This window comes from Ictalurus furcatus, chromosome 19 (genome assembly GCF_023375685.1).
Source record: "Ictalurus furcatus strain D&B chromosome 19, Billie_1.0, whole genome shotgun sequence".
NCBI classification, from domain to species: domain Eukaryota; kingdom Metazoa; phylum Chordata; class Actinopteri; order Siluriformes; family Ictaluridae; genus Ictalurus; species Ictalurus furcatus.
The window spans coordinates 227501-240000 of NC_071273.1; the positions used below are offsets into that span (position 1 = coordinate 227501).

A 12500-nucleotide genomic window follows, 5' to 3' on the forward strand; every position below is an offset into this window, starting at 1 on the left:
CTGAGGTACACACACACACACACACACACACACACACACACACACACACACTGTACACTGGAGACACTGAGGTACACACACACACACACTGTACACTGGAGACACTGAGGTACACACACATACACTCACACACACACTGTACACTGGAGATACTGAGGTACACTCACACACACACACTGTACACTGGAGACACTGAGGTACACACACACACTCACACACACTGTACACTGGAGACACTGAGGTACTCACACACACTGTACACTGGAGATACTGAGGTACACACACACACACACTGTACACTGGAGACACTGAGGTACACACACACATACACACACACTCACACACACACTGTACACTGGAGATACTGAGGTACACTCACACACACACACTGTACACTGGAGACACTGAGGTACACACACACACTCACACACACTGTACACTGGAGATACTGAGGTACACACACTCACACACACTGTACACTGGAGATACTGAGGTACACACACACTCACACACACACTGTACACTGGAGATACTGAGGTACACACACACACACACACACACACATACTGTACACTGGAGATACTGAGGTACACACACACTCACACACACACACACACTGTACACTGGAGACACTGAGGTACACACACACACACACACACTGTACACTGGAGACACTGAGGTACACACACACACACACACTGTACACTGGAGATACTGAGGTACACACACACTGTACACTGGAGATACTGAGGTACACACACACACACACACACACACTGTACACTGGAGATACTGAGGTACACACACACACTGTACACTGGAGATACTGAGGTACACACACACACACACTGTACACTGGAGATACTGAGGTACACACACACACACACACTGTACACTGGAGACACTGAGGTACACACACACTGTACACTGGAGATACTGAGGTACACACACACACTGTACACTGGAGATACTGAGGTACACACACACACACACTGTACACTGGAGACACTGAGGTACACACACACACTCACACACACACTGTACACTGGAGATACTGAGGTACACACACTCACACACACACTGTACACTGGAGATACTGAGGTACACACACACACACACACACACACACACAGTACACTGGAGATACTGAGGTACACACACACACACACACACACACACAGTACACTGGAGATACTGAGGTACACACACACACACACACACACACAGTACACTGGAGATACTGAGGTACACACACACACACACTGTACACTGGAGATACTGAGGTACACACACACTCACACACACACTGTACACTGGAGATACTGAGGTACACTCACACTGTACACTGGAGACACTGAGGTACACACACACACACACACACACACTGACACTGTACACTGGAGACACTGAGGTACACACACACACACACACACACACTGACACTGTACACTGGAGACACTGAGGTACACACACACACACACACACACACACACACACACACACACACTGTACACTGGAGACACTGAGGTACACACACAGACACACACACACTGTACACTGGAGACACTGAGGTACACACACACATACACACACACTCACACACACACACACACACTGTACACTGGAGACACTGAGGTACACACACACACACACTGTACACTGGAGACACTGAGGTACACACACACACACACACACACTGTACACTGGAGACAATGAGGTACACACACACACACTGTACACTGGAGACACTGAGGTACACACACTGTACACTGGAGATACTGAGGTACACACACACACACACTGTACACTGGAGATACTGAGGTACACACACACTGTACACTGGAGATACTGAGGTACACACACACTGTACACTGGAGATACTGAGGTACACACACACTGTACACTGGAGATACTGAGGTACACACACACACACTGTACACTGGAGATACTGAGGTACACACACACACACACAGTACACTGGAGATACTGAGGTACACACACACACACACACTGTACACTGGAGATACTGAGGTACACACACACACACACTCACATACTGTACACTGGAGATACTGAGGTACACACACACACTGTACACTGGAGATACTGAGGTACACACACACACTGTACACTGGAGATACTGAGGTACACACACACACACACTCACATACTGTACACTGGAGATACTGAGGTACACACACACTCTCACACACACACACACACTGTACACTGGAGACACTGAGGTACACACACACACACACACACACACTGTACACTGGAGACACTGAGGTACACACACACACACACACTGTACACTGGAGATACTGAGGTACACACACACACACTGTACACTGGAGACACTGAGGTACACACACACTGTACACTGGAGATACTGAGGTACACACACACACACACTGTACACTGGAGATACTGAGGTACACACACACACACACTGTACACTGGAGATACTGAGGTACACACACACACACACTGTACACTGGAGATACTGAGGTACACACACACACACACTGTACACTGGAGACACTGAGGTACACACACACACTGTACACTGGAGATACTGAGGTACACACACACACACTGTACACTGGAGATACTGAGGTACACACACACACACTGTACACTGGAGATACTGAGGTACACACACACACACACACTGTACACTGGAGACACTGAGGTACACACACACACTCACACACACACTGTACACTGGAGATACTGAGGTACACACACTCACACACACACTGTACACTGGAGATACTGAGGTACACACACTCACACACACACTGTACACTGGAGATACTGAGGTACACACACACACACACACACACACAGTACACTGGAGATACTGAGGTACACACACTCACACACACTGTACACTGGAGATACTGAGGTACACACACACACACACACAGTACACTGGAGATACTGAGGTACACACACACACACACACACACACAGTACACTGGAGATACTGAGGTACACACACACACACTGTACACTGGAGATACTGAGGTACACACACACTCACACACACACTGTACACTGGAGATACTGAGGTACACTCACACTGTACACTGGAGACACTGAGGTACACACACACACACACACACTGACACTGTACACTGGAGACACTGAGGTACACACACACACACACACACACACACACACACTGTACACTGGAGACACTGAGGTACACACACACAGACACACACACACTGTACACTGGAGACACTGAGGTACACACACACATACACACACACTCACACACACACACACACACACACACACTGTACACTGGAGACACTGAGGTACACACACACACACACTGTACACTGGAGACACTGAGGTACACACACACACACACACACACACACTGTACACTGGAGACAATGAGGTACACACACACACACTGTACACTGGAGACACTGAGGTACACACACACTGTACACTGGAGATACTGAGGTACACACACACACACACTGTACACTGGAGATACTGAGGTACACACACACTGTACACTGGAGATACTGAGGTACACACACACTGTACACTGGAGATACTGAGGTACACACACACTGTACACTGGAGATACTGAGGTACACACACACTGTACACTGGAGATACTGAGGTACACACACACACACTGTACACTGGAGATACTGAGGTACACACACACACACACACAGTACACTGGAGATACTGAGGTACACACACACACACACTGTACACTGGAGATACTGAGGTACACACACACACACACTCACATACTGTACACTGGAGATACTGAGGTACACACACACACTGTACACTGGAGATACTGAGGTACACACACACACTGTACACTGGAGATACTGAGGTACACACACACACTGTACACTGGAGATACTGAGGTACACACACACACACACTCACATACTGTACACTGGAGATACTGAGGTACACACACACTCACACACACACACACACTGTACACTGGAGACACTGAGGTACACACACACACACACACACACACACTGTACACTGGAGACACTGAGGTACACACACACACACACACTGTACACTGGAGATACTGAGGTACACACACACACACTGTACACTGGAGACACTGAGGTACACACACACTGTACACTGGAGATACTGAGGTACACACACACTGTACACTGGAGATACTGAGGTACACACACACACACACTGTACACTGGAGATACTGAGGTACACACACACACACACTGTACACTGGAGATACTGAGGTACACACACACACACTGTACACTGGAGATACTGAGGTACACACACACACACACACTGTACACTGGAGACACTGAGGTACACACACACTGTACACTGGAGATACTGAGGTACACACACACTGTACACTGGAGATACTGAGGTACACACACACACACTGTACACTGGAGATACTGAGGTACACACACACACACACACACTGGAGACACTGAGGTACACACACACACTCACACACACACTGTACACTGGAGATACTGAGGTACACACACTCACACACACACTGTACACTGGAGATACTGAGGTACACACACACACACACACACACAGTACACTGGAGATACTGAGGTACACACGCACAGTACACTGGAGACACTGAGGTACACACACACACACACTGACACTGTACACTGGAGACACTGAGGTACACACACTGTACACTGGAGACACTGAGGTACACACACACACACACACACTGTACACTGGAGACACTGAGGTACACACACACACACACACACACACTGTACACTGGAGACACTGAGGTACACACACACACTGTACACTGGAGACACTGAGGTACACACACTGTACACTGGAGATACTGAGGTACACACACACTGTACACTGGAGATACTGAGGTACACACACACACACACTGTACACTGGAGATACTGAGGTACACACACACACACACTGTACACTGGAGATACTGAGGTACACACACACACACACTGTACACTGGAGACACTGAGGTACACACACACTGTACACTGGAGATACTGAGGTACACACACACACTGTACACTGGAGATACTGAGGTACACACACACACACACACACTGTACACTGGAGACACTGAGGTACACACACACATACACACACACTCACACACACACACACTGTACACTGGAGACACTGAGGTACACACACACACACACACACTGTACACTGGAGACACTGAGGTACACACACACTCACACACACACTGTACACTGGAGACACTGAGGTACACACACACACTCACACACACTGTACACTGGAGACACTGAGGTACTCACACACACTGTACACTGGAGATACTGAGGTACACACACACACACACTGTACACTGGAGACACTGAGGTACACACACACATACACACACACTCACACACACACTGTACACTGGAGATACTGAGGTACACTCACACACACACACTGTACACTGGAGACACTGAGGTACACACACACACTCACACACACTGTACACTGGAGATACTGAGGTACACACACTCACACACACTGTACACTGGAGATACTGAGGTACACACACACTCACACACACTGTACACTGGAGATACTGAGGTACACACACACACACACTCACATACTGTACACTGGAGATACTGAGGTACACACACTCACACACACACACACACTGTACACTGGAGACACTGAGGTACACACACACACACACACACACTGTACACTGGAGACACTGAGGTACACACACACACACACACACAGTACACTGGAGATACTGAGGTACACACGCACAGTACACTGGAGATACTGAGGTACACACACACACTGTACACTGGAGATACTGAGGTACACACACTCACACACACACTGTACACTGGAGATACTGAGGTACACTGACACTGTACACTGGAGACACTGAGGTACACACACTGTACACTGGAGACACTGAGGTACACACACACACACACACACTGTACACTGGAGACACTGAGGTACACACACACACACACACACACACTGTACACTGGAGACACTGAGGTACACACACACACTGTACACTGGAGACACTGAGGTACACACACTGTACACTGGAGATACTGAGGTACACACACACACACACACTGTACACTGGAGATACTGAGGTACACACACACACACACTGTACACTGGAGATACTGAGGTACACACACACACACACTGTACACTGGAGATACTGAGGTACACACACACACACACTGTACACTGGAGACACTGAGGTACACACACACTGTACACTGGAGATACTGAGGTACACACACACACACTGTACACTGGAGATACTGAGGTACACACACACACACACACACTGTACACTGGAGACACTGAGGTACACACACACATACACACACACTCACACACACACACACTGTACACTGGAGACACTGAGGTACACACACACACACACACTGTACACTGGAGACACTGAGGTACACACACACTCACACACACACTGTACACTGGAGATACTGAGGTACACTCACACACACACACTGTACACTGGAGACACTGAGGTACACACACACACTCACACACACTGTACACTGGAGACACTGAGGTACTCACACACACTGTACACTGGAGATACTGAGGTACACACACACACACTGTACACTGGAGACACTGAGGTACACACACACATACACACACACTCACACACACACTGTACACTGGAGATACTGAGGTACACTCACACACACACACTGTACACTGGAGACACTGAGGTACTCACACACACTGTACACTGGAGATACTGAGGTACACACACTCACACACACTGTACACTGGAGATACTGAGGTACACACACACTCACACACACTGTACACTGGAGATACTGAGGTACACACACACACACACTCACATACTGTACACTGGAGATACTGAGGTACACACACTCACACACACACACACACTGTACACTGGAGACACTGAGGTACACACACACACACACACACACACTGTACACTGGAGACACTGAGGTACACACACACACACACACACAGTACACTGGAGATACTGAGGTACACACGCACAGTACACTGGAGATACTGAGGTACACACACACACACACACACACACTGTACACTGGAGATACTGAGGTACACACACACACTGTACACTGGAGATACTGAGGTACACACACACACACACTGTACACTGGAGATACTGAGGTACACACACACACACACTGTACACTGGAGACACTGAGGTACACACACACTGTACACTGGAGATACTGAGGTACACACACACACTGTACACTGGAGATACTGAGGTACACACACACACACACTGTACACTGGAGACACTGAGGTACACACACACACTCACACACACACTGTACACTGGAGATACTGAGGTACACACACTCACACACACACTGTACACTGGAGATACTGAGGTACACACACACACACACACACACACACAGTACACTGGAGATACTGAGGTACACACACACACACACACACACACAGTACACTGGAGATACTGAGGTACACACACACACACACTGTACACTGGAGATACTGAGGTACACACACACTCACACACACACTGTACACTGGAGATACTGAGGTACACTCACACTGTACACTGGAGACACTGAGGTACACACACACACACACACACACTGACACTGTACACTGGAGACACTGAGGTACACACACACACACACACTGTACACTGGAGACACTGAGGTACACACACACAGACACACACACACACTGTACACTGGAGACACTGAGGTACACACACACATACACACACACACACACACACACACACACTGTACACTGGAGACACTGAGGTACACACACACACACACTGTACACTGGAGACACTGAGGTACACACACACACACACTGTACACTGGAGACAATGAGGTACACACACACACACTGTACACTGGAGACACTGAGGTACACACACACTGTACACTGGAGATACTGAGGTACACACACACACACTGTACACTGGAGATACTGAGGTACACACACACTGTACACTGGAGATACTGAGGTACACACACACACACTGTACACTGGAGATACTGAGGTACACACACACACACTGTACACTGGAGATACTGAGGTACACACACACACACTGTACACTGGAGATACTGAGGTACACACACACACACTGTACACTGGAGATACTGAGGTACACACACACACACTGTACACTGGAGATACTGAGGTACACACACACACACACACACACACACACACACTGTACACTGGAGATACTGAGGTACACACACTCACACATACACTGTACACTGGAGATACTGAGGTACACACACACACACACACACACAGTACACTGGAGATACTGAGGTACACACACACACACACTGTACACTGGAGATACTGAGGTACACACACACTCACACACACACTGTACACTGGAGATACTGAGGTACACACACACACACTGTACACTGGAGATACTGAGGTACACACACACTGTACACTGGAGATACTGAGGTACACACACACACACTCACATACTGTACACTGGAGATACTGAGGTACACACACACTCACACACACACACACACTGTACACTGGAGACACTGAGGTACACACACACACACACACACACACACACACACTGTACACTGGAGACACTGAGGTACACACACACACACACACACTGTACACTGGAGATACTGAGGTACACACACACACACTGTACACTGGAGACACTGAGGTACACACACACTGTACACTGGAGATACTGAGGTACACACACACACACACTGTACACTGGAGATACTGAGGTACACACACACACACACTGTACACTGGAGATACTGAGGTACACACACACACACACTGTACACTGGAGATACTGAGGTACACACACACACACACTGTACACTGGAGACACTGAGGTACACACACACTGTACACTGGAGATACTGAGGTACACACACACACACTGTACACTGGAGATACTGAGGTACACACACACACACACACTGTACACTGAGGTACACACACACACTCACACACACACTGTACACTGGAGATACTGAGGTACACACACTCACACACACACTGTACACTGGAGATACTGAGGTACACACACACACACACACACACACAGTACACTGGAGATACTGAGGTACACACACACAGTACACTGGAGATACTGAGGTACACACACACACACACACTGTACACTGGAGATACTGAGGTACACTCACACTGTACACTGGAGACACTGAGGTACACACACACACACACTGACACTGTACACTGGAGACACTGAGGTACACACACTGTACACTGGAGACACTGAGGTACACACACACACACACACTGTACACTGGAGACACTGAGGTACACACACACACACACACACACTGTACACTGGAGACACTGAGGTACACACACACACTGTACACTGGAGACACTGAGGTACACACACACTGTACACTGGAGATACTGAGGTACACACACACACACACACTGTACACTGGAGATACTGAGGTACACACACACACACACTGTACACTGGAGATACTGAGGTACACACACACACACACTGTACACTGGAGATACTGAGGTACACACACACACACACACACTGTACACTGGAGATACTGAGGTACAGACACACACACACTGTACACTGGAGATACTGAGGTACACACACACACACACTGTACACTGGAGACACTGAGGTACACACACACACACTGTACACTGGAGATACTGAGGTACACACACACACACTGTACACTGGAGATACTGAGGTACACACACACACACTGTACACTGGAGATACTGAGGTACACACACACACTGTACACTGGAGACACAGGTACACACACACACACTGTACACTGGAGATACTGAGGTACACACACACACACTGTACACTGGAGATACTGAGGTACACACACTCACACACGCACTGTACACTGGAGATACTGAGGTACACACACACACACACACACAGTACACTGGAGATACTGAGGTACACACACACAGTACACTGGAGATACTGAGGTACACACACACACACACACACTGTACACTGGAGATACTGAGGTACACACACTCACACACACACTGTACACTGGAGATACTGAGGTACACTCACACTGTACACTGGAGACACTGAGGTACACACACACACACACACTGACACTGTACACTGGAGACACTGAGGTACACACACTGTACACTGGAGACACTGAGGTACACACACACACTGTACACTGGAGACACTGAGGTACACACACACACACACACTGTACACTGGAGACACTGAGGTACACACACACATACACACACACTCACACACACACACACTGTACACTGGAGACACTGAGGTACACACACACACACACACTGTACACTGGAGACACTGAGGTACACACACACTCACACACACACTGTACACTGGAGATACTGAGGTACACACACTCACACACACACTGTACACTGGAGATACTGAGGTACACACACACACACACACACACACAGTACACTGGAGATACTGAGGTACACACACACACACTGTACACTGGAGATACTGAGGTACACACACACTCACACACACACTGTACACTGGAGATACTGAGGTACACACACACACTGTACACTGGAGATACTGAGGTACACACACACACTGTACACTGGAGATACTGAGGTACACACACACACTGTACACTGGAGATACTGAGGTACACACACACACTGTACACTGGAGATACTGAGGTACACACACACACTGTACACTGGAGATACTGAGGTACACACACACACTGTACACTGGAGATACTGAGGTACACACACACTGTACACTGGAGATACTGAGGTACACACACACACTGTACACTGGAGACACTGAGGTACACACACACACACACACACTGTACACTGGAGATACTGAGGTATACACACACACACTGTACACTGGAGACACTGAGGTACACACACACTGTACACTGGAGATACTGAGGTACACACACACTGTACACTGGAGATACTGAGGTACACACACACTGTACACTGGAGATACTGAGGTACACACACACACACACACTGTACACTGGAGATACTGAGGTACACACACACACACTGTACACTGGAGATACTGAGGTACACACACACACACTGTACACTGGAGACACTGAGGTACACACACACTGTACACTGGAGATACTGAGGTACACACACACACACTGTACACTGGAGATACTGAGGTACACACACACACACACACTGTACACTGGAGATACTGAGGTACACACACACACACTGTACACTGGAGATACTGAGGTACACACACACACACTGTACACTGGAGATACTGAGGTACACACACACACACACACACACTGTACACTGGAGATACTGAGGTACACACACTCACACACACTACACTGGAGATACTGAGGTACACACACACACACACACACACACACACACACAGTACACTGGAGATACTGAGGTACACACACACACACACTGTACACTGGAGATACTGAGGTACACACACACTCACACACACACTGTACACTGGAGATACTGAGGTACACACACACTGTACACTGGAGATACTGAGGTACACACACACACTGTACACTGGAGATACTGAGGTACACACACACACACTGTACACTGGAGATACTGAGGTACACACACACACACACACTGTACACTGGAGACACTGAGGTACACACACACACACACACAGTACACTGGAGATACTGAGGTACACACACACACACACTGTACACTGGAGATACTGAGGTACACACACACTCACACACACACTGTACACTGGAGATACTGAGGTACACACACACACTGTACACTGGAGATACTGAGGTACACACACACACTGTACACTGGAGATACTGAGGTACACACACACACACTGTACACTGGAGATACTGAGGTACACACACACACACACACTGTACACTGGAGACACTGAGGTACACACACACACACACACTGTACACTGGAGACACTGAGGTACACACACACACTCACACACACACTGTACACTGGAGATACTGAGGTACACACACTCACACACACACTGTACACTGGAGATACTGAGGTACACACACACACACACACACACACACACACACAGTACACTGGAGATACTGAGGTACACACACACTGTACACTGGAGATACTGAGGTACACACACACACACACTGTACACTGGAGATACTGAGGTACACACACACACACTGTACACTGGAGATACTGAGGTACACACACACACACTGTACACTGGAGATACTGAGGTACACACACACACACACACACACACTGTACACTGGAGATACTGAGGTACACACACTCACACACACTGTACACTGGAGATACTGAGGTACACACACACACACACACACACACACACACAGTACACTGGAGATACTGAGGTACACACACACACACACTGTACACTG

General features: G+C 48.2%; 1 protein-coding gene across 9 annotated transcripts in view; it reads left to right on the forward strand.

Moving 5' to 3' along the window:
* Nucleotides 1-7693, forward strand: part of LOC128623036 (NLR family CARD domain-containing protein 3-like) — a 31196-nt gene extending 23503 nt beyond the window's left edge. For 2 of the 9 annotated variants that reach the window (XR_008388498.1, XR_008388500.1), the window contains 2 exons: nucleotides 1-637; nucleotides 680-921. The exon at nucleotides 1-637 is cut by the window's left edge and continues 209 nt beyond it. Coding sequence is in view for 3 of the 9 variants with exons in the window: in XM_053649886.1 (XP_053505861.1) it covers nucleotides 1-368 (368 nt within the window). In the remaining 6 variants the exon portion in view is untranslated. Of the gene's footprint in view, nucleotides 652-679; nucleotides 931-1571; nucleotides 1822-2365; nucleotides 2584-3367; nucleotides 3603-4808; nucleotides 5389-5930; nucleotides 6771-7360 lie in introns of those variants that run through there. The other 7 variants (XR_008388499.1, XR_008388501.1, XR_008388497.1 and 4 more) reach the window with 7 other exon arrangements.
* Nucleotides 7694-12500: the final 4807 nt, after the last annotated feature.